The following is a 25448-nucleotide window of genomic DNA, read 5'->3' as shown; positions in this document are numbered from 1 at the left end:
CACCATATTTATAAACACCATATTTATAAACTGAAACAAGCAAAAAAGAGACCATCTCAATAGATGCAGAAAAAAGCAGTTGAAAAAGACAAAATCCAGTCTTGATGAAAATTTTCAGAAAACTAGGAACAAAAGGAATGTTCTTCAATTTAATGAAGGACATTTATGAAAAATCTATAGCTAGATCATGTTTAATGGTAAAAGACTGAATGTTTTATTCCTAAGATCAAGAATAAGGCAAGGATGTCTGATCTCCCCACTTTTATCCAAAATACTGGAGTTTCTAGCCAGTGCAATAATGCAGAAAAAGAAATAAAATACATTTAATTTTAAATGAGAGAAGTAAAATATCTTTATTTTTAGACAACATGATTATGTAGAGTATGTAGAATCTACATAAAGTTCCTAGAACAAATGAGTGCATTTCTATATATTAGCAATAAACAATAAGAAATTTAAAAAATTAAACTATAATATTAAAAAATGCTTAATACTCAGGATAAACATGACATAAAATGGGCACAATGCTAAAAACTACAAGAGGGAGAAATTAAAGATCTAAAATTGAGAGATATACAGTGTCATGGGTTATAAGACTCAACATTTTTTGTGATGTAAATTCTCCCCATTACCAAACACACTTTAAAAAGCTTATTAAACTTTATCTAGCCAACAAATCTGGGCTCACTTCCATATATCCTCCCATCTTTTTCTTTATCTTGAGCATCTCCAAACTTGCCAATTCAGTATGTGAAAATCTATTTTCTTTCATTTATTTTTATTAGTTGGAGGCTAATTACTTTACAATATTGTAGTAGTTTTTGTCATACATTGACATGAATCAGCCGTGGATTTACATGAATTCCCCATCCTGATCCCCCCTCCCACCTCCGTCTCCACCTGATTCCTCTGGGACTCTGTGGGAGAAGGTGGGAGAAGGTGAAAATCTATTTAAAGTATAGATTCTCATCATAAAGAGAGATACTATTTTCCATTTTATTTAGACTTTGGTCAGATGGGCTAGGATTTATTCTTACTTCTGCAGGAAGGGAAACAGCAGCTATAAAATTTAAATATGTATGTACATGTCTGTAATTGAACTTCTAGGCTGAATTCTGAGACCCAAATAAATTTCTTATCAATAATATGCAAGTAAAACAGCCAGAAGAAGCACTGGGAATAAAAGAATTTTAAGCAAATTGTAAAAGGGTTGGGGTCTTTTAGCTTCACTGACAGCTCTTGTCCTGGTTGGCTTTAATGTCCTGTCCCATTGGGTCAGGATGGCATTTCTGGCCCCATCCCATTTCCCTGGTCCCATCAGTCGAAACTGGTATGGACTACACGGACCAAAGTACACCTCCAGGGCCAGCTGGGGATCAGTCAGGAAGAGCCATGGTATGTTAGGTTTGGCCCCTATGAAGGAGCCCAGTTCATCCATGTATGTGATGTAATCTGTCTGCAGAGTCTGGCTCTGGCCAAACCTGAGGAAACAAAAGAACACAATGGAGTGAGTGCCACAGTTGTAAACAGAGGCATAAATTTAATTTTTTTACTTTCAGAAAAGTAGCATTTTAGTCAGCACCTCCAGTAATACCCCTGACTCCTCTCTTTTCTCACAACATAGAATGCATCATATGTTCTTTGACTTAAATGACCTGGCTTTGTTTTTTCCTCTCCTTTCTAACCTCTATTCAAGTATGATGTCATTTTGGGTTTTTCCCTCTAGCCGTGAAGCTGAGAGTGAACTGACCCTAGGGTCTCAAGGTGACTGATTAACTTAGTCTTTGATACATGATTATTCTTTCTATGACACTTGCTTAAGATCTTCTCCAGAGTTAGATTTTTATATTGATGTGTTTTAAATTGGGTTTATGAATAGCTTTAATATTTGCTGCAATTTATAAATTGTTTCAAACATTTAGTTGGAATGTGATCTCATTTGCTTTTAGAAATTCTTAAGAATAGGATTGACATTGAGGCCTCTCTTTCCCCTCTTCTTTATTCTTATTGGCTTCAGTCATAAAGGGTAGTAAACAGAGTAAGCTGCGTGAACTGTTAGCACATAGGAGTGCTCATTTCACAGAGCCTTCCTGTGAACTGGAGGAGGTGCAGGGGAGTTTTTTTTGGCTGATCTTTTAATTTTTTTAAAAAATTATTTATTAATTTTATTTATTAACTTTAATTGGAGGATAATTACAATATTATGATGGCTTTCTGTATGAAACAGGGAAGGTTTTGTTGAGTCTGAGTATACCCATGTCTTCTCTTCTTTAAGCCCTTAGTCAATGATTTTCTTGAGCCTTTAATGAATGATATGTTAGAGACTTTAAAGTAGAAATACTTCCTATATGGTCACTTATTCATCTATATGTGATCCATTACCTAATTATTTTAAATAGATTTTAATGTTTAATTTAAAAAGGACTGACTTTTATAGGAGTGATTAACACAAAAAAGAGTACATTTATACATCTGATATTGAGTCACTTAACTTCCTACAAATCCCATTTATGGTTACTTGAAAACTCATGATTGGATGAATCAGAAGTGACTATTCTTTTAGAAGAAAATATTAGGGCAGGCGAACTCTATTTAATACTGTATTTGGTTTTCTTGGTTTCTACTTGGTTATTTGCTTTCTACAGCATTGCCACTGCTCACTTTCCAGTTAGCTAATTTGCTGATAGACATGTGGCTGATGGGAAAGAAGCTCTTGGGAAAACAGAGTCATTTCTCAACCTCAGCACTATTGACACTATGAGATGGATAATTCTTTGTTTAGGTGGACTGTCCTCTGCATCCCTAGTTTCTACTCGTTAGATACCAGTAGCATGCCCTCTTCACTTGCAATGACCAGAAATGTCTCCAGATTTTGCCAAATGTCCCCTGGGGGGCAAAATCACCCCTCTTTGGGAACCTGTGTGCTAGAGTTATAGAGAAAAAATATAATGATTATTATTTGCCCATATAATACTGCTTGATTATAGCAAGTGTTTAAAAAATGTGAACTGACTAATGAAAAGTTTATAGAATCTATTGTTTTCCAACTTATAAAGGCAAATTTTAAGATTTGTTCATTAACAAGTACCATCTCTTACCATTTGAGTTTCTTCCCCATTTTCTCCTCAATGTCATCCATCATTTCATTTGTTGTTGGCAAGGTACATGAATCTAAAAAAGAAATGAAGTCAGAGATATTGAAAAAGAAAAAGAAATCAGAAATATGCAATTATATATGATGAATTTCATTCAGTGTTTATGAACTATATCCCTAAAAGATTTTGCCTCGAGGAACTATTTTTAGTGTGTTTAGCAGAATAACAGTTCACAGAAACAAAGATTTGATAAGCCAGTGAACTTGCTCTGGGAATTGCAAAGCTGGCCTTCCATGAGATAGTGACAGTGGAGAAGTTTGTATCTTCAAGTGACTCAGTCTTATACTTCTGATGACATTATGGAGGGCCTAATCCTCAACATGCCTCATGCATATAATAGCTTATCAGTGTCTTCATATTTCTTTCTGCATCCTCTTACTAAGAATTATCTCAAGAGATAGTCTGGTAAAATAATTCAATCTAAGGTCCATAGCAATTCAACTGGGACAATGGAAGGAAATCTGGATTTTCCAATATCAGCCTATAGCCAAGGAGAATATTTTAAGGGATGACAGAAAATTTTTAGTTTTTTTTTTTTTTTTTTTTTTTTATAAATTTCACATTAATGGAGGCCTCTTCCAATTGCTAACTGTAGCTCATTTGCCTCTGTAATAATGGCAGGGGATATTATGACATTCTCATGAATACTCCCCAATCATTGTTAGTTTCTCACCTCAGCCTGCTGGTACCCTATGGTCAGACATTTGCTGTGCCCCTTATTAGAAAGTAAGGGGCCAGAATTCTGGTCATTTTGCTTGATGTATCTTAAGTGCCAAGACAGAGCCTGGTGCATAGTAGGTGTTCAGTGAATATTTGTTGAATGAATAAATGATGCCCTTAGTTTTATGTAAATTTTTTGGATATATGAACTGTATCTGATCTTCCCATAAGACTGTTGTGCTTTTCAAGAGAAAAAAGACAATAGAATCATTTACAAAAGATTTCATGATGGGTTTTTGAAAGTAATGATCCTTCATGGTCCATTTGAAATAGAAATTTACTTATCCACAACATGTTAAGAAAACATACACATATGCTCCATGATTGTAACTTTTTCTTTATTACCTATAGTGTAAATTTCTATGAACAGTATGTTAGGTAAGGTACAACTATACTGCCAAGGTTCTTGAATCCTTGAATAAAAGCACACTTTCAATAACAGTGGTGATCAATATGATTCAGTTCAGTTCAGTAGCTCAGTCGTGTCTGACTCTTTGCGACTCCATGAACCACAGCACACCAGGCCTCCCTGTCCATCACCAACTCCCAGAGTTTACTCAAACTCATCTCCATGGGGTTGGTGATGCCATCCAACCATCTCATTCTCTGTTGTCCCCTTCTGCCCCTGTCTTCAATCTTTCCCAGCATCAGGGTCTTTTCAAATGAGTCACCTCTTTGCATCAGGTGGCCAAAGTATTGGAGTTTCAGCTTTAACATCAGTCCTTCCAGTGAACACTCAGGACTGATCTCCTTTAAGATGGACTGGTTGGATCTCCTTGTGGTCCAAGGGACTCTCAAACACCACAGTTCAAAAGCATCAATTCTTTGGCACTCAGCTTTCTTTATAGTCCAATTCTTACATCCATACATGACTACTGGAAAAACCATAGCCTTGACGAGATGGACCTTTCCCATCTATTTGCCATCTATTTGCCATGAAGTGATGGGACCAGATGCCATGATTTTAGTTTTCTGGAGTAAATTAAATCAATATTTGAGACGTTGCTTTTCTCCATGTAACCCTCATATTCTTAATTTGTCCACAAAAACATACTTGTTGCCCCTGAAGCCCACGGGATCCAGGTGGAGGAAGGGGGAGAAGATTATCACCATAGTATAGGAGTGGCCTGACACTGCTATTTTGACAGAGTTCACACCAATAATGTCTCCAGCATGCCCTGACATCCACCAGGGCCCTTTCAATCTTTGTGGTGTAACTTGACATTGCAGTAACCCACTGCTGTCCTTCTCTTGCTTTTATAGGCTTTCAAAGTCCTATCAATCCCCCTATGAGAAGTTTAAGCTCTCTGACATAGCTTGTAAGGCTCTCCATGCTCTGGTTCCTTCCTTCCTTTCTTTCTTGCTACTCTCTACCTCTGCTTTATATTTCATTACACTAAAATGCGTCTCATTCCTCACACACTCCATGTTGTCTCTTACCTTAATACCTTTTCCCATGCTGTTTTTAGAGAAAACATGTTATTTTTATTTTTCTCATGTTATGTTTAGAGAATAACTCACAACCCAGTTATCCTCACCACAGCACCCTAAACCTTTTCCTGTTGTAGCATTCCACCTACCTAGTTTTAAACTCTGTGAGGTCAAGGCTCTTGTCTGTCTTATTCCCTTTATATCCCTAGCACCTATCACAGAGCTTGGCATGCAGTATATGCTTAGTAAATATTTGTTGACTAAATGAATGAAAGACAGAAGGTCCACTTACTTGCAAATACTTTAACAACCCAGCGGGCCTGTAGGTCAGCCGTGGGGATGGTAGCCCCAAGGGACTGGACAAGGCCAATCACAGCCAAGGTTGGCTTCTCCAAGAATGGGGGAAAGATGCCTTTGAACAAGGTGACCTCATTATTTCTGCTTTTGATGATGGAGTCATCAAGGAAGGGGTAGGCATAACCATAGCCTGTTGCAAAGATGACATAGTCAATGGCCTCAAACACTGTCCCATCCTCAAACACGGCTGAAGTCTCTGTAAACTCCTTCACATTGGGCTTGATGGATACAGTGCCACATAGGATGCAGGAAGGGAGCTCATCATTGAACACAGGCTCTTTCCTTAAGGTGCTGTGGAGAAACAAGAGAAAGAGGCCCATGCTATAAAGTACCTCATTTCCAAGAAATATCTGCAATAGTCCATAGCACTGAAACAAAATTTAAGCAGTTGAACATCAGCATGAAGACATAGAGGGCAACTAAACTCTCTTCTTTTTGGGAAAGTTCTTTCCTGTTGATATTAATAATCCTTAAGAACATGTGTTTGACATACAGATGGCCAACAGGCACATGAAAAGATGTTCAACATTGCTAATTATTGGAGAAATAATAAACTACAATGATGTACCAACTCGCACCAGTTAGAATGGGAATCATCAAAAAGTCTACAAATAATAATTATGGATTTCAGATACATACTACTATATAAAATAAGCACAAGGAAATGTATTCAGTATCTTTTAATAACCTGTAGTGGAAAAGAATCTGAAAAAGAATATATTTTAACTGAATATATCTATATGTCCTCCAGCCCTTAGAAGAAACGGAGTAGCCCTCATAGTCAAAAAAGAGTCTGAAATGCAGTACTTGGGTACAATCTCAAAAACGACAGAATGATCTCTGTTCAGTTCAGTCGCTCAGTTGTGCCCAACTCTTTACAACCCCATGGACTGTAGCATGCCAGGCTTCCCTGTCCATCACCAACTCCTGGAGTTTACTCAAACTATGTCCATTGAGTTGGTGATGCCATCCAACCATCTCGTCCTCTGTTGTCCCCTTCTCCTCCTGCCTTCAATCTTTTCCAGCATCAGGGTCCTTTCAGATGAGTCTGTTCTTCACATCAGGTGGCCAGAACATTGGAGTTTCAGCTTCAGAATCAGTCCTTCCAATGAACATTCAGGACTGATTTCCTTTAGGATGGACTGGTTGGATCTCCTTGCAGTCTGAGAGACTCTCAAGAGTCTTCTCCAGCACCACAGTTCAAAAGCATCTATTCTTCAGTGGTCAGCTTTCTTTATAGTCCAACTCTCACATCCATACATGACCACTGGAAAAACCATAGCTTTGACTGGATGGACCTTTGTTGGCAAAGTAATGTCTCTGCTTTTTAATATGCTGTCTAGGTTGGTCATAACTTTTCTTCCAAGGAGCAAGGGTCTTTTAATTTCAAGGCTGCAGCCACCATCTGCAGTGATTTTGGAGCCCCCCAAAATAAAGTCTGTCACTGTTTCCACTCTTTCCCCATCTATTTGCCATGAAGTGATGGGACCAGATTCCATGATTTTAGTTTTCAGAATGTTGAGTTTTAAGCCTGCGTTTTCACTCTCTCACTTTCATCAAGAGGTTCTTTAGTTCTTCTTCACTTTCTGCCATAAGGGTAGTGTCATCTGCATATCTGAGGCTATTGATATTTCCCCCGGCAATCTTGATTCCAGCTTGTGCTTCCTCCAGCACAGCGTCTCTCATGATATACTCATTTCAAGGCAAAAAAGGACATCTTTTTTGAGTGTTAGTTCTAGAAGGTCTTGTAGGTCTTCATTAAACTATTCAACTTCAGCTTCTGTCTAAAGGACAGATATGGTATGGACCTAACAGAAGCATGAGATATTAAGAAGAGGTGGAAAAAATACACAAACTATACAAAAAAGATCCTCATGACCCAGAACCATGATGGTGTGATCACTCACCTAGAGTCAGACATCCTGGAATGTGAAGTCAGATGGGCCTTAGGAAGCATCACTACAAACAAAGCTAGTGGAGGTGATGGAATTCCAGTCAAGCTATTTCAAATCCTAAAAGATGATGCCGTGAAAGTGCTGCACTCAATATGTCAGCAAATTGGAAAACTCAGTCCTATTCCACAGGACTGGAATAGGTCAGTTTTCATTCCAATCCCAAAGAAGGGCAATGCCAAAGAATGTTAAAACTACTGCACAATCACACTCATCTCACATGCTAGCAAAGCAATGCTCAAAATTCTCCAATCCACGCTTCAACAGTATGTGAACTGAGAACTCCCAGATATTCAAGTTGGATTTAGAAAAGACAGAGGAACTAGAGATCAAATTGCCAAGATCCATTGTATTATAGAAAAAGCAAGAGCGTTTCAGGAAAACTGATTACTACTGATTACTGATTATGCCAAAGCCTTTGACCATGTAGACCACAACAAACTGGAAAAATTTTCAAGAGATGGGAATAGCAGACCACCTTACCTGCTTCCTGAGAAATCTGTATGCAGGTCAATAAGCAACAGTTAGAACCGAACATGGAACAACAGACTGGTTCCAAATTGGGGAAGGAGTACGTCAAGGCTGAATATTGTCACCCTGCTTATTTAACTTATATGCAGAGTACATCATGTGAGATGCCAGGCTGGATGAAGCACAAGCTGGAAAAAAGATTGCCAGGAGAAATATCAATAACCTCAGATATGAAGATGACACCACTCTTATGGCAGAAAGTAAAGAAGAACTAAAGAGTCTCTTGATGAAAGTGAAATAGGCGAGTGAAAAGATAGCTTAAAACTCAACATTCAGAAAACTAAGATCTGGTCCCATCACTTCATGGCAAATAGATGAGGAAACAGTGGAAACGGTGAAAGACTTTATTTTCTTGGGCTCCAAAATCCCTGCGGATGGTGACTTCAGCCTTGAAATTAAAAGATCCTTGCTCCTTGGAAGAAAATTATAACCAATCTAGACAGCATATTGAAAAGCAGAGACATTACCGACAAAGGTTGGTCTAGTCAAAGTTATGGTTTTTCCAGTAGTCATGTATGGATGTGAGAGTTGAACTCTAAAGAAAGTTGAGCACAGAAGAATTGATGCTTTTGAACCATGGTGCTAGAGAAGACTTGCTAGTCCCTTAGACTGCAAGGAGATCAAACAAGTCAATCCTAAAGGAAATCAGTCCTGCATATTCATTGGAAGGACTGATACTGAAGCTGAAACTCCAATACTTTGGCCACCAGATGCAAAGAAGTGACTCATTGGAAAAGACCCCAATGCTGGGCAGATTGAAGGCAGGAGAAGGGGACAACAGAAGATGAGATGGTTGGATGGTATCACTGATTCAATGGACATGAGTTTGAGAAAGCTCTGGCAGTTGGTGATGGACAGGGAAGCCTGGCATGCTGCAGTCCATGGGGTTGCAAAGAGTTGGACATGACTGAGCTACTGAACTGAGTGAATATATATATTTAACTGAATCACTTTGTATACCTAAAGCATTGTAGATAAGTTATACTTCAGTTAAAATGTCTGCAAATATTAAATGCTGGAGAGGGTCTGGAGAAAAGAGAACCCTCCTATGGTGTTCGTGTGAATGTAAATTGGTGCAGCCACTGTGGAGAACAGTATGGACTTTCCTTCAAAAACTAAAAGTAGCATTGCCATATGATTCAGCAGTCCCACTCCTGGGCATATATCTGGAAAAGATAAAAACACTAATTCTAAAAGATACATTCACCTCAACGTTCATTGTAGCACTGTTTACAATAGCCAAGAGATGGACACAATCTCAATGTCCACTGACAGATGAATGGATAAAATAGATGTGGTACACACACACACACACACACACACACACACACACACACACACAGGGGAATATTACTCAGCCATGAAAAAGAATGAAATAATGCTATTTGCAATAACATGGATGGACCTAGAGATTATCATACTAAGTGAAATAAGATAAATATCATATGACATCACTTACATGTGGAATCTTTAAAAATGGTACAAATGAGCATTTTACAAAGCTGATATAAACTCACAGACAGAGAAAGCATACTTATGGTTACTGAAGGGGACACGAGGAATGGGTAAATTGGGAAACTGTGTTTAACAGATACACAACCACTATATATCAAATGGCCTTCCCTAGTGCTTCAGATCTGCAGAATCTCCCTGCAATGCAGGAGACCCAGGTTTGATCCCTGAGTCAGAAAGATCCTTTGGAGGAGGGCCTGGCAACCCACTCCAGTATTCTTATCTGGAGAATTCTATGGACAGGAACCTGGCATGCTACAGACTGTGGGGTCGCAGAGAGTTGAACATGACTGAGCAACTTCCACTTTACCTTTTTTTATGTACAAAATAGGTAAACAGCAAAGACCTGTGAAGCACAAAGAACGATATTCAACACCTTATAAAAATCTATAGCAGAAAAGAATCTGAGAAAGAATACATATGTACAGCAATCACTTCAGTTCAGTTCAGTTGCTCAGTCGTGTCCGACTCTTTGCGACTCCATGAACCACAGCATGCCAGGTCGCCCTGTCCATCACCAACTCCTGGAGTTTACTCAAACCCATGTCCATTGAGTCGGTGATGCCATCCAACCATCTCATCCTCTGTCGTCCTCCTCTCCTCCTGCCTTCAATCTTTCCCAGCATCAGAGTCTTTTCAAATGAGTCAGCTCTTTGCATCCGGTGGCCAAAGTATTGGAGTTTCAGCTTCAAAACCAGTCCTTCCAATGAATACCCAAGACTGATCTTCAGGATGGACTGGTTGGATCTCCTTGCAGGCCAAGGGACTCTCAAGAGTCTTCTCCAACACCACAGTTCAAAAGCTTCAATTATTTGGTGCTCAGCTTTCTTTATGGTCCAATTCTCACATCCATACATGACCACTGGAAAAACCATAGCCTTGACTAGATGGACCTTTGTTGACAAAGTAATGTCTCTGCTTTTTAATATACTGTCTAGGTTGGTCATAACTTTCCTTCCAAGGAGTAAGCATCTTTTAATTTCATGGCTGCAATCACCATCTGCAGTGATTTTGGAGCCCAGAAAAATAAAGTCAGCCACTGTTCCCACTGTTTCCCCATCTATCTGCCATGAAGTGATGGAACCAGATGTCATGAACTTAGTTTTCTGAATGTTGAGCTTTAAGCCAACTTTTTCACTCCCGTCTTTCACTTTCATCAAGAGGCTCTTTAGTTCTTCTTCACTTTCTGCCGTAAGGGTGGTGTCATCTGCATATCTGAGGTGATTGATATTTCTCCTGGCAGTCTTGATTCCAGCTTGTGCTTCCTCCAGCCCAGCTTTTCTCATGATGTACTCTCCACAAGCAGAGTGACAATATACAGCCTTGACGTACTCCTTTTCCTATTTGGAACCAGTCTGGTTTTCCATGTCCAGTTCTAACTGTTGCTTCTTGACCTGTATACAGGTTTCTCAAGAGGCAGGTCAGGTGGTCTGGTATTCCCATTGTTTCAGAATTTTCCACAGTTTGTTGTAATCCACACAGTCAAAGTCTTTGGCATAGTCAATAAAGCAGAAGTAGATGTTTTTCTGTAACTCTCTTGCTTTTTGGGTGATCCAGCGGATGTGGGCAATTTGATCTCTTGTTCCTCTGCCTTTTCTAAAACCAGCTTGAACAATCACTTCACTATACCTGAAACACTGTAAATCAACTATACTTAAAAAATAAAGAATATCTGTCTGAGCTGCTTCTTTTGGCTTCTTGAAATTTGAATATTCTCTTGTGGATAACAAACTATTTGAAGACTCACCAAATAGATGATGATAAAGCTAATTCCTAGTCACAATAAAGTTGTTAAGAGTGCTGATTGTGGAGTCAGGTGGCCCAACTTCATTACCTAACTCTTCCTCTTACTAGCTGCTACTTCTCTGTATTTGTATTCTGTGTTATATGGAAAATAGGGATAGTACAGAAGCTATCTCGTCAAATTGTTGTGAGAGTCAAATGAACAGTTATCTGTAAAGCACTTAAAACAGTGCCTGACATGTGCAAGCATCATTATTCTAAGTGAACTATTATTATAAATAAGCTCTCATCTTGCATGAGGAAATCAGATCTATTGTGGTGAGATGTTTTAATGCTATGTTTGGTTTCCTTTCATTAACTGTAGTTGTGAAAAAAAAAGTACAACGTTGATACTGCACTTCAGTTACCAAAATTCTAGGAATGCTGTTTTTTTGATGACATTCTTAATTTTGACTTAAGCTTCCTTCAAGGATTCCAGAATTTCCTCTAACTATCTCAAAGACTAAGAAACTTCATAAATCTTAGAACTTTTTTTTCTATTCCACACTGTTCTCTACCTCTTTAATTCTGCAATCTCTTCTTTAAGCCTATGGGTGGCAATAAGTACGTCACAGCCAAACCTGTTTTTCTCCCCTGCCAAAAGAGGAGTAAGAAGGTATCATCAGCACCTTTTGGTAATTGGAGCCCTTCATGGATGAATGGATTTCCAAATCTATGTTTTTACTGTCTGAAGGATAAAGCCAAAATATGGTTTGCAGTTACTATTACAAGACAAAAATCTTTACCAGTACAAGCCCTGAAACTTCTATTACATTAAAAAAATAATTTTAAATGCATGAAATCAATATTTTTCTCAAGAGGGATATAGCATTCTGCCAGACAAAGTAAGATAAGTGCTACAGAGTGAGGATTTGCTACTAAACCTTGTATTTATTACTACAGTAACAACTTGCTCTCACTTTTTAAGCCTGTCTTTCTAATCACAATGAAAAGCTTTTGCTTTTCATGGACCAAAGATGAAATTTCTAAGGAATTCTTTTTTTTTTTCTTACCCACTTAAATGTTCTTTTTTTCGGATATGCTGATTCATCTACCTAGATACCTTTTTAATTAGTAGGTGTTGTACTCTGTCTTTATGGGGGAATAAATAAATGAATCATCATTTCGCCAGGTTACATCAGTTCTGTGTCTCTCCCTGCCTTACATGCTCCACGCCTCCTCACTGTCCTGCAGAAATTTCAACCCGTCCATGGAAGCATGCACATTCATTTTGAGACTATCTACTTGCTGAGACATGTTGATTAACACTTACTTTGTTAATTACTCCTTGTATGGCCATTAGAAGACACTAATATGAACTGATATTTGTAAAGCTTTATAGTTCACAAAGTAATTCTTATATTTTAAATTTCACTGAATACCACAATAGTCTTGAGGAGCACATCTTGTTATTGCTATCCGTATTCATCTATAAGCATGGACAAATTATTCCTCAAGAAAATCATTTATGAGATGTCTCAGCCCTCAAAATTCTGTGCTATGGCTTGTGGCAACCATAAATGAATCTTGCATATTAGGGTGATCTATCTACAAAATCCATCCCCACTTTGTATTCTTTCTTAGTACTTTTACCACTAGACTAATTTCAATAAGATTTTCATCCCATTCATGGTCTCTGATTATACTATGTCACCTATGCAGTCCTTAATTTAATTTCACCAGGCTTAATGAGATAATTAAAGAAAGACTTACAAAGAATTCAACTTAATCCAGTGTTCACTTTTTGAATAATAAGATATGTATTATTTGTAGTACCTGTTTAAAGGCATCAGGCCATAGTTTTCATGTTTAAACCACGTGTTCATCTTCTTGACATATAACCAGTCAGAGACAAATGAAGGAAGGGCATTCCGGAGAAAGGATGCAAAGCGGGTCACATACAGCATGTCCCAAGGATAGCCGTCATCCCAAACCCGACTCATGACCCAGGAACCACTTCTGGTGCTGATAATGACCTGGTAGGGAAGGTAACAGATTTCAATATTGCTCTGTAAGAATTAAGCAGATACAACACAATTCTATGGACATCTCTGTACGTTATCCAGGTAGGAAAACTTTTAAAGAGGTAGGTCAAGATGAGTAGTCCATGATAGAAGCTAGTTAGAGGTAGAACTACCCTCTCTCGCACCACCCTAGAGGGCGAGTGCATAGGTGTTGAAAGAATGACTATCTGATGCCTTGGAATATGAGAGTTCTCTGTTCCTTGGTGGCTCAGTGGTAAAAAAAAAAAAAAAAAAAAAAATCTGCCAGCAGTGCAGTAGCCACAGGAGAAGTGGGTTAGATCACTCGGTGGGGAAGATCCCCTGGAGGAGGGCAAGACAAGTCACTCCAGTATTCCTGCCTGGAGAATCCCATGAATAGAGGAGCATGGTGGGCTACAGTCTGTATGGTCACAGAGTCAAGTGTGACTGAAGTGATTTAGCACACATGCATTATTCAACTGTGACAAGTATAGTCTTTGCAGACTCTTTTTTTTTTTCATTTATTTTTATTAGTTGCAGGCTAATTACTTTACAGTATTGTAGTGGGTTTTGTCATGCATTGACATGAATCAGCCATGGATTTACATGTATTCCCCATCCTGATCCCCGCTCTCACCTCCCTCTCTACCCGATCCCTCTGAGTCTTCCCAGTGCACTAGGCCCGAGCACTTGTCTCATGCATCCAACCTGGGCTGGTGATCTGCTTCACCCTAGATAATATACATGTTTCGATGTTTTTCTCTCGAAACATCCCACCCTCGCCTTCTCCCAGAGTCCAAAATTCTGTTCTGTACATCTGTGTCTCTTTTTCTGTTTTGCATATTGGGTTATCATTACCATCTTTCTAAATCCCATATATATGTGTTAGTATGCTGTAATGTTCTTTATCTTTCTGGCTTACTTCACTCTGTATAATGGGCTCCAGTTTCATCCATCTCATTAGAACTGATTCAAATGAATTCCTTTTAATGGCTGAGTAATATTCCATGGTGTATATGTACCACAGCTTCCTTATCCATTCATCTGCTGATGGGCATCTAGGTTGCTTCCATGTCCTGGTTATTATAAACAGTGCTGCAATGAACATTGGGGTGCACGTGTCTCTTTCAGATCTGGTTTCCTCAGTGTGTATGCCCAGAAGTGGTATTGCTGGGTCATATGGTGCCCACTCTCGCCACTACTATTCAAAATAGTTTCGGAAGTTTTGGCCACAGCAATCAGAGCAGAAAAAGAAGTAAAAGGAATCCAGATAGGAAAAGAAGAAGTGAAACTCTCGCTGTTTGCAGATGACATGATCCTCTACATAGAAAACCCTAAAGACTCTACCAGAAAATTACTAGAGCTAATCAACAAATATAGTAAAGTTGCAGGATATAAAATTAACACACAGAAATCCCTTGCATTCCTATACACTAACAATGAGAAAACCGAAAGAGAAATTAAGGAAACAATACCATTCACCATTGCAACAAAAAGAATAAAATACTTAGGAGTATATCTACCTAAATAAACAAAAGACCTATACATAGAAAACTATAAAACACTGATGAAAAAAATCAAAGAGGACACAAACAGATGGAGAAATATACCGTGTTCATGATTTGGAAGAATCAGCATTGTCAAGATGGTTATACTACCCAAAGCAATCTATAGATTCAATGCAATCCCTGTTAAGCTACCAATGGTATTTTTCTCAGAACTAGAACAAATAATTTCACAATTTGTATGGAAATACAAAAAACCTCGAATAGCCAAAGTAATCTTGAGAAAGAAGAATGGAACTGGTGGAATCAACCTGCCTGACTTCAGACTCTACTACAAAGCCACAGTCATCTTTGCAGACTCTTAAGACTAAAATGGTAGGTCTAGTAAAGATCAGTCAATGGTGGTGGCTGGTGGTAGTTGCTTGGCTAAGTAGGGGAAATGCAGCTAACTTGTTGAATGAAATTAGCCTGAGGAAATGCCAAGGATTTAATTATATTCTCTGTTCCTGGTCTCCTTTTCCAGTCCTTGCTACACACACACTCCAGGACCTTGGGCAGCTGATTTAGCCAAAGACAAGCCTGACTGCTTATCTATTTTATCACTTTTGTGATAACCCAAGGGAATCTGAGTTTGAAGAATCCTTAGGTATTTTAAAATATCCTTTTAAAAATTTATTTATTGATCACCTATTTCCTTAGAATTATGTTAGTACATATCTATGGATATCCCCATACATTTCCCTTAATATCCAGGTGAAAGTGAAAGTGAAGTCGCTCAGTTGTGTCCGACTCTTTGCGACCCCATGGACTGCAGCCTCCCAGGCTCCTCCATCCATGGGATTTTCCAGGCAAGAGTACTGGAGTGAGTTGCCATTTCCTTCTCCAGAAAATGTCCCGTTGAGCCCCTTTTTTTGGGGGGTGGGGGTGGGCAATAACACCGGTGTGGGTTGCCATTCCCTTCTCCAGGAGATCTTCCTGAGCCGGGGATCGAACCCAGGTCTCCCGCACTGTAGTTAGAACGCTTTACCGTAGGAACACTTTTAAAGAGGTAGGTCAAGATGAATAGTCCATAATTGAAACTAGGTATTTAGAGGGAGAATTACCCTCTCTCCACCCCAGAGATCAAGTGCATAGGTGTTGAAAGAATGACTACCTGACACCTGGGAGTAAGAGAGCTCTCTATTCAACTGTGACAAGTTTAATCTTGTATTAGAAATATCTTAAGTTCTTTTGGGTTTATTGGTTATGTATACCCATTCCAGTATTCTTGCCTGGAAAATCTCATGGACAGAGGAGCCTGCTAGGCTGCAGTCCATGGGGTCGCTAAGAGTCGGACAGGACTGAGCGACTTCACTTTCACTTTCATGACTCAGCATGGAGTCCTCTGGGAAACCTTCTTTGACAATTCATCCACGCAAAGTTCGGTTATCTAGTCATGGTGCTGCCACAGCCACAGCTAAAGTCTCATTGCTTCCTTTCATGATGATCATGTACCTGTCATCCTACCTCTTCCTATCTATTCCTCCTTGAAGTCAAGAGGTAGCTTGACTTACCTCTGTGTTTATTTCTAGCCTGATGCAGTGCTGACACATAAAAACAGCCTGTTATGTTTTGGCTGTTGAATAGGTAAACAATAGTAAGACCTAAATTTTGTTTCTTCCAGAGTGGTAAGCATAGTACTGTTGCATGGTAGGTGATAAGAAATACTGTTAAATAAATAAAGGCAGAACTTGACCAGCAACCAGTTTGCTTGGAGGTGATTAGAACATAAAATTAAAACCAAAAATGCATACTTACATATATATATATATATATATATATACACACACACACACACACAAACATGCACTTAACTCTGGTTTCAGGAGACTATACTTCCTTATTAGCATGGGACACATAACATTGCTTCACAGGGAGAGTGTCTCAAGTTCTTGATTTGACTGGCATGTATAGCAGGTGGATCTGTTGTGGTATGACATGGTCAATGCCATGCTCAGTGCTTGGGATACTGCTGTTTTAGCATAGCCATCCTAAGTTTGCTTCCCGACCTTTTAGATCTCATACCTGTGTAACCAGACGACTGAGCTCAACAGCAATGTCACATCCTGAGTTCCCCAGGCCAATCACGAGGACCCTCTTCCCTTTGTACACTTCTGGGCCCTTATAGTCCCGGCTGTGGAGGAAGTGGCCTTGAAATCGGTCGAGGCCTAAATGGAACATGGGGAGTGGTTTGAGTTCACTTCCAGAAGAAATGATTTTCTCCCCCCCCCCCCAACTATTTTTTAAATGTTTGATTCTCCTATTAGCAATTTTAATTTTAAAAATTTCCCTAATTGAAGTGTACTTATCCTTTTGGAGATTTTTGACACTAAATCCCTAACTAATTACTTTTGAAGACATCACAAAAAACTTAAGGAAGTTGAATTTATATTTGCTCATAATCATTGTATTTATTGAGGGTTTACTTGTCTTAGTTCATTTAATCCTGATAACATCTCTGAATGGTAGGTATTAGTATTATCTCTACTTTAAAAGAAAAGGAAATTGAGACAAATAAGTTTAGTGAATTGTCTACGGTTGCATGGTAAGTTTCTAGTAGAATAAGGAGCTGAGCCCAGGTATTCTACATTCAGGACCCCCAAATATGCTGTGTCTTAGCATTAATGATGTCAATCTTCTATTCTCCCTTAATCTCTACTCTTTTAATTACCTTGGTTTATGAAAATATGGGCTTTCCTTGTGGCTCAGCTGGTAAAGAATCCACCTGCAGTGCGGGAGACTTGGGTTTGATCCCTGGGTTGGGAAGATCCCCTGGAGAAGGGAAAGGCTATCCATTCCAGTATTCTAGCCTGGAGAATTCCATGGATTGTATAATCCATGGGGTTGCAAAGAGTCGGACATGACTGAGCGACTTTGACTTTCACTTTCATGAACATCAGCCTCTGACATATGAGCTCTAATATTTTTGAGGGGATGCATTCCTGTTGCAAAGAAAGAAGGAAGGAGGGGAGGAAGATAGGAAGAAAGGAGAGGGGAAGAGAGGAGAAGGAAAGAGTGAGGAAGGAAGAAGAAAGGAAAAAGGAAGGGAGGTTGCTTATGTATTTATTTGCTATTTGCCATTTCTGCAGAGTAATGAAATGTATCACTACACACTCACACACATACACACTCACACACTCACTGTGATTTTTAAAGTTAATTTGCAAAATGTGGATATTGATGAAATTTTAAGACCCAAGTTTCTTCTCAATGAATCTGTGTCTTCATCTAATCTCTGATCTGCAAGTCCTTGATTCTTTTAGGATGAGGCCAATGATGAGTATATTTGACATATCATCAGACTTAATTTTTTAAAAAATATTTGGAACCTTAAGAATGATCATTATGTGCAATCTGTGGAAAACTCTATCCTATTCCTTGATGTTTGTGTATAAGATTCTTATATATTTTCCAAACTTACCAGGAAAAGAATCCGTTGGTAGATTGGGGTACACATGGTGTCCTGAACAGATCATTACAGCATCGAAAATAGTAGATTCCTGTTTCTCATCCTTTTCTGAAACAATTTCCCATTGGCCAGTGACCAAGAAGTTGGGACATTTCTTTATACTAGTAACCATGGTCTTAAAGAAAACCAGAAAGAAATTGCTTCTATTTACAGTTCTATGAATTTTTTTAGTTTGTTTGTTCCTTGCAGTATTTCTGTGGAGAAAATAATTGTTGTGTGTTCTCATGTTCATTGAGAATAATGTGGAAAGGCATTAAAATAGGGAGTCACAGTGAATCTTCAAATTTCACAAGAATAATTACTCACTGGGATATATTTATTTTTTGACATCTAGTTAGTAGATTTGGGATACACTGCACTGAGTATTCTTACGAAAGGTGCCATGTCATTTGCTTGCTGTCACCCTACATTGACATCCATGGCTTCTTCCTCTCTGGCTTCCTCTTCTATCTACTCCAATAATATGGGGTTATCTCAGACTTCAATCCTTGATCTCTGTTTTGCAATATAAGGACACTAGCCTTTGGAAATATTAGTCACTTCCATCCTATGACTATTATGTTGATATCAGTTCAGTTCAGTCACTCAGTTGTGTCTGACTCTTTGCGACCCCATGGACTGCAGCACGCCAGGCTTCCCTGTCTATCACCAACTCCTGGAGCTTGGTATAAGTAAAATTATTTAAAATATAATAAGATAAATAAATAAAATATTAAGTAAAGTTTCAATTTATGATTTGCTTCTTATTTTCCCCACTATATATATGTGCTCTGCACATATCTAATGGATTGAAGTTGAGTTCTAAACAAATGTGAAGTATTACTTATAATTACGGATTACAATTGTAATTACAATTACAATGCTGCTATGCCATAACTCCTAAGGCTTCTAATCTAAGGAACTAAGTGTGTGAAGAATGAGGGCAATAAAATTATTCTTTTACATTGTTACTTTCTTCTTAAAGGCAGAATCTCTAGCAAATGCCACATCTATTAGAATCACAACTCCTTGGGCATTGGACCTACAGAAGTCTAAGTGTGAATTAGAGACTTTGGGGTTGTTTCTGAAACACAAATGTGTGAGGGTGGAAAGCTCATTAGACTGGTACAGCTGCCTGCACCACTTTCTATGATGTTTTAAAAGCTCTTAGACTCGTTGGAGAACACGTTTTAAGGGGAAATAAAACCAATTCTTGAGTACTTTATAATCTGAACCAACATTTGTTTGGTGAGGTGTCCAAACCTTTGACTCTGTTTTCTAAGACAATGTCCTGTATCTCTGCTTCTCCTCTAATCCTTAAACATATTGATGTCAACAGCACAAGTTACAAGGTCCTTACCTCAAACTGTATATATCTTAAAAGATTCTTCTTTTGAGCAAATGTCTTTATGTATTCCTGGACCTTGCTTTGGTGCATGTAGTTGGGGTAGTCGTCAGGATATGGGAAGTCTGGAAAGCACATCATCTCTTTGGAAGAGTTAGTGAACACAGACTTGTAGATGCTGGCTCTGCCTTCTTCTGAATGGTCCTAAGGAGAATAAGACGACAGAAGAATAGAGGGTTGAATGGCATCACTGGCTCGATGGACATGAGTTTGAGTAAGCTCTGGGAGTTGGTGACAGGCAGGGAAGCCTGGCATGCTGCAGTTCATGGGGTTGCAAAGAGTTGGACATGACTGAGTGACCAAACTGAAGAAGAATAATGAGGCTTAAAAAGGAAACCAAGAATGGCATTCCCCTCAGTGACTATTCAATGCTCAGTTGATTGAAACCTTTTCTATATGTTAAAAAAAAGAAACATGAAAAAAAATTGACTGTTGTCTATAAGACATGGAAAAGAGAGCCTTCAACAACACCTGGCCCAGAGCTGGTGAATCTTCGGTCTTGGTCCTTTTGCTCTGATTAACTCCAGTTTAGCTCTTTTTTCCCCCTAGTCACAGCACTGGGTCTGATCTCATACTCATTTTCAAGAACATAACTAAAGAGTCCAATGGAAGCTGTGGCTTTTAGCCTGTTTGATTTTCTTTGTGGAATTCAGTGAACTCTTGTCTTCACTAGCTATAGAACCCTCTAAAGACGTCATTTCCTGAAGGGCTCCTTAGACTGTCACTTCCTAGGTCCCACCTCTGAATTTCTGGCTCAGTGTGTCTGGGGTGAGGCCTGAGAATGTGTGTTTCTGGCAAGATCCCTGTGCTGCTGATACTGTTGGTCCAGGGACCACGCCTGAGGACCACTTCTGTAGTGTAAATGAATTCTGTGCTTGAGGAGTTCCTGAACTCACCAACTAGTGGCATTCACTCCTCACCAAAGAAACAAAAGAAACAAGAAGCCTTAGAACTTGTGTTAAAACTTGGCATCTTATAGTAAAACCACCATGTAATTGAAAAGTGGCTTCTTTTGAGGAGCAGTGGAAGGCTAAGTTCAAAACAAACATTTCCTCTCTGTGTGAAGAACAGGATAAAATTTCACAGAATGTGCTGCCTTGAAAGTACATCTAGAAGTTGGCAACCCATCTTTCCCCAAATCTTGAAGGAATTCTCATGAAAGGAAGGAAAAGGATGGAATGTTATATTGCTCCTGGATTCAAGACAGCTAACTCTCTCCAGTCCAACAACCCCATATGAGAGAACTGTGTCTCTGAGGGGCTGCTGAGTCTTCACTGTTTCCCCTTAAGTGACAAAAATAAACATCCTCTACTCATGGTTGCTGCATTTCTCATGATAACTAAGCCCAGAGATTTTAACTTTTTAAACCTCACTTGGAAATTTCTGCTAAGGTCAGAGAAAGAGTTGAGGCTTTGGCTTGGTGGATTCTCATGTTTGGGTCTGTTACTGTTCACCCCTAGCCAGTAACTTGTGTTAATGTTTGTGAGAAGGAGTTTTCTAAGCTGCCCACTAAAGGGAGGGCTGAGCTGTGGGTTGGAGACTGGTTTAAAAAATGTATGATTTTGCTCTGAGAAACAGAGGTGATAAGACCATGAGTTATTTCCATCATTAATGAATTGCTGGACTCTTTCACCACTGGACTCCAGCCAATCATAACAAAGAAGAGAAGAGTACATGCCCTACAGCTCCTTGGAATTTTCCCTAAAAGACTGTTCTGCAAACAGAGGAAAACAAAAATATTATGTAACAACAGAGAGTAGCTCCAGGGAGTTCACATTTTCATTATTTAAATATGTGGGGTAGTTTGAGCCAGTAAGGAAGAAATTAAGCTCAGATGCTCCCCATTGGCTAGGAGAGCTTGTCCTAGACCTAGATGTCTAGGACAAGATGTCATACTATGGGGCATGTTAGCATTGTCTGTCTTGGGTTGTAATTGTATAATCTCCTATCATCCCTGCTAGAACATAAGTAACTTGAGGGCAAGGTCAGAGGCTCATTCAAAACTATTGTGCATGCATTTTAGCAGTCTGCCTTGATCATCTTTCATATTCCCATTTTATCAGTCCCATTTTTGCTTGCTTAGATATACCTTCAAGGTCCAGCTCAAAAGTTGTCCCCCTCTCATGCCTTTCCTTATCTTCCTTTCCACCCATTGGAAGTCATCTCTGCTTTCGCCAAGTTCTAATTGCCTTTACTACCGTAATCATATCTGTTTGTTCATTTGTATTATGATTACTCTAAGACTTCTTTTCTCTCCGCTTTTAGAATACTGCATGCCTGCTGTACCTCTTGTTTGCAGCTATGCCTGCAAATATGTATTTGCTGAATGGATAAAGGAATGAATGAGTGAAACAAAATTTCAGATCTGGTTCAATACTTTTCCCTTTGCAATCCAAATGACCAATTTTATGTGGCTTGTTGAGCAACCTTTTATTACAGCCACAACAAAATCTTTTGAGGTCATGAGGTCCTATATTAGAGTCTATAAAATTTAAGACATGCTCACATTCAGCCTGCTAGTTTTTAAATCCCATTTGGTTTTTATTTTACAGAAAAAGCACACAGAGAAAAGTTCAGAATTCTCAGGTTTCTCTCTTCCAGAATACCTTCTACATGACAGAACTTGCAAGATAAAAGCTTAATGTAGCACACTTTTCAAAAATTCCTCTCTGATAATACTGCATACCAAGCAACTTTTCTTAGAAAAGAAGGAAGAAGTGGGGCGTGTGGAGAGGGCTAAAGTTTAGAATATTTGTATATGTTTATACACCCACAGGACTTTTGAGAATAATTCTGCTTATACACAATGACTTTATGAAAAAGATATCTTTCCCTCTTGTGGATAACCCAGGGTCTGACTTTGAATCATATTGATCTATCATCTGATGCTCCCTAAAATACATTTTCTGATCTGGCTGCACTGGTTAACTTACAGATCCATGGATGCACCGTGTTCATTGCCTTCTCTGCAGCTTTCATGGATTGCTGGTCACTGCTACCTAGAAGCCTTTCCCACCTGATGCTGCCACACTCTTGGTGTCTGCACTGTTGGCAGTGCCCCGCTCTCTGGAGCTGTGTCACGTGATGGTTCTTTACTCGTCTGAGAATATCCTTCAAGTCTCAGCTAAGTGTTATCCCTGTAGGAAATTTCTCTTGACCTGCTAGTATTTTAGGAGTCCAGCCTCATCTAAATCTCAAGGCACTTGTTTATTTAACTAACAGTCACCAAGGGCTATCTTGTTGTAAAGTTATATAATCTTTTGTTTGTACTCTTAGGACCATATATATTAACATTTTGGAATTTGTAGATTTTTGAAGTTTTTCCTTAGTATTCCTAGTGAGATCTGGTGCAACACCTTATCATCAAATGTAACAAAATTACTACAGCAAAACATGGAGTTGGACAAAGTACATAGCCTCATATCAGTTCAATCCTGTTTCCTGACTATATGACTTCCAGACAGGTTTTGCTATTAAATGAGTTTTTCTGTTACAGGATTATGGACCTATATTAAGGCTTGCTACACCAAATGAAGTAGAAACCATTTATGTAAAGTGATTATGACACATATTTGTCATCCCAGGACTTAGTACAACACTCTGTCAAAATAGATGCTCAAGCAGCATTTAATTACTTCTAATAAGTCAATAAGCAACCATTTCATGGTTTAGATTAAGTTGGTCATGTCTCCCTGATAAAATGTAAATTAAAAATTTTGAATTCATTAAAAAAAACACCCTTGATTATTTCCTAGTGGAAAATACAAATTGATTCTCTGTATTTCATGCCATATTTTCAGAGTTATAGGACCCCCAGAGCAACCTATTGTTGCAGGTTGGGCAATACAGAAACCAGGATAGACTGAGGTTACAAGATAAATGATGTGGCTAGAATATCTTCAAGCCAAATAAATATCATCTATATCTAATCCTAATGGCTAGGAAGTTCAGGACAGAAAATCTGGAAGTTTCCCAAAGCTGGTTTTTGAAATTTAAGAATTGGGTTTATAATGACTATTTCCTCATTATGTTTTTTTTCTAGCAATGAACCGAATGGCAGAGATAATTATTTTTCTCTCTGGACATGGCCTGACAAGAGTATTTAATACCCATGTATACACCATACACAGTCAACATTTATAATAACTTATAATATGTGCCTAATAGACATGAATTAATTAAAAAATCATATCCTGCTATAATTGGGAGTCAAGTTAGAAGGAACTTAATTTTCAACTTATGCATTTGACTAAGGAGCATTTGAAGGGTAGAAAGAAAAAAAGTGACTTTCCTGAAATCTGTCTGCTTAAAAAATCAGAGTTGATACTGGAACGCAGGACTTCTGACCCCAGTCTAGTTTTTCTTTTTCACACGTCCCCTACCCCCATGCCCATGTTCTCAGAATTTAATAACAATAGGCATAGGATCTTTCAGTTACCTGGGGAGGCAGTAGTATAGTTTTTCTGTCAACTACTGACCGTTTTACCCCTTAAAAGCCTAGAGATTTGGGCTCTGCCACATAGGTGGCAATATTTAATGAGCTGGAGAAGTCCTCTTATGAGATAGTTTAAATGATAGGTCATTTAAATGATAGGACTTGAGTAGGATGGGAGAGAGATTTGATTTTCCAGAGCATCTGGAGCATTTGTGATCAAGTCTGAAAGAAGTGTTCACATTTGATTTGCAGTGTAAACCCATCACCTTCTATTGTCTTACTCACCGAGAATTCCCACAGACCTCCAACTTCATTGCTCCTTTCAAAGCAGGTGGGTTCCAGGTCCTCTTCCAGACAACACCGTATGGAGGCCAAGCCACTGACGCCAGCTCCAATGATGGCCACTCTCTTCACCATTGTTGCCTGTAGGAGGATCTGGAGAACTTCTTCAGAAGATATCCCTAAATGCTTAATTTTTTTTCAGTAGAAATAATCAGCTGAGGTTTGTATGTCACGAGCCTCATCTCAACACTCAAGAAGACATAAATACACATTAAGAGTTTATGCTAAAAAAAAAAGTTTCTCTCTCTCTTTTTTTAACCACTTTTGCTATACTAAGATAATAAATCTGGCTTCTTCTGGTTATTCAAGATGCCAAAAATAGCAGAGCCAGTGAACCCCAGAGCAGTAAGGACCTTATAAATCATGTCTAATGCTCTCAATTGCAAATGAAATGGCTGTCATTCCAAGAAGTCTAGAAATTACTTCTTCAGGGCCTCAGAGTTTACAAGTATAAGAACTGGAACAAGAATTCAAGCCTTCTACATAAAACCCCACCATAACAAATCACTTATACTTACTTGGAATGTTTGGCGCTAAGGGGCCTTACTCTTAATCAACTACCTTCTTTCCCCAGAGAAGTTACAGTTCTCTAAACATAGAAGAGAATGGCTTTTAACAATGTCTTTTGATGTAAAAATTGGAGAAGGGGAGGAGTTAGTTTTCTTAAAGTAAAAATTCCAGTTTACTTGTATTTTTCAGAGCCCTGGGAAGAGAAAACTTGGAAGAGAAGGGTTGAGTGTGGTAGGCATAGGAGAACAGGGGCGGGGAGCTGGTGGGAGGCAGAGGAAGAAAGGAAAAGGGTAAGGGCAAGAATGAAGTCTGTGGTTCTAGTTCCAAAAGATAAAGCAGTAA

At 38.8% G+C, this 25448-nt stretch overlaps 1 protein-coding gene across 3 annotated transcripts; it reads right to left on the bottom strand.

The window, feature by feature from the left end:
- Positions 1–499: 499 nt before the first annotated feature.
- On the bottom strand, positions 500–25144 carry LOC136168347 (putative dimethylaniline monooxygenase [N-oxide-forming] 6). 3 transcript variants are annotated; one of them, XM_065935682.1, is made up of 7 exons: positions 25115–25144; positions 24540–24689; positions 19775–19963; positions 13217–13416; positions 5599–5954; positions 3099–3171; positions 500–1481 (listed from the first exon to the last, which is right to left on the bottom strand). In XM_065935682.1, exons 2-7 carry the CDS (start codon positions 24669–24671, stop codon positions 1139–1141), a joined length of 1293 nt encoding a protein of 430 aa, XP_065791754.1. In that variant the 5' UTR covers positions 24672–24689; positions 25115–25144; the 3' UTR covers positions 500–1138. The 3 variants fall into 3 exon arrangements, with proteins under 3 accessions (XP_065791754.1, XP_065791753.1, XP_065791755.1); XM_065935681.1 differs by lacking the exon at positions 25115–25144 and having other exon boundaries at positions 24540–24809; XM_065935683.1 differs by lacking the exons at positions 19775–19963; positions 25115–25144 and having other exon boundaries at positions 24540–24809.
- Between the last annotated feature and the right edge of the window lie 304 nt (positions 25145–25448).

This window comes from Muntiacus reevesi, chromosome 5 (assembly GCF_963930625.1).
Source record: "Muntiacus reevesi chromosome 5, mMunRee1.1, whole genome shotgun sequence".
Lineage (NCBI taxonomy): Eukaryota > Metazoa > Chordata > Mammalia > Artiodactyla > Cervidae > Muntiacus > Muntiacus reevesi.
Note: the sequence above shows the minus strand (reverse complement) of the source record. Positions and strands in the feature narration are given on the sequence as shown.

Coding starts and splice junctions, on each gene's coding strand:
- LOC136168347 (XM_065935682.1), bottom strand. CDS start 24,671: ATGGTGAAGAGAGTGGCCATCATTGGAGCTGGCGTCAGTGGCTTGGCC. Junction 13,417..19,774: donor TAAGATATATACAGTTTGAG/GTAAGGACCTTG, acceptor CTTCCCTACCAG/GTCATTATCAGCACCAGAAG. Junction 1,482..3,098: donor ATGGGGAAGAAACTCAAATG/GTAAGAGATGGT, acceptor TTGTTTCCTCAG/GTTTGGCCAGAGCCAGACTC.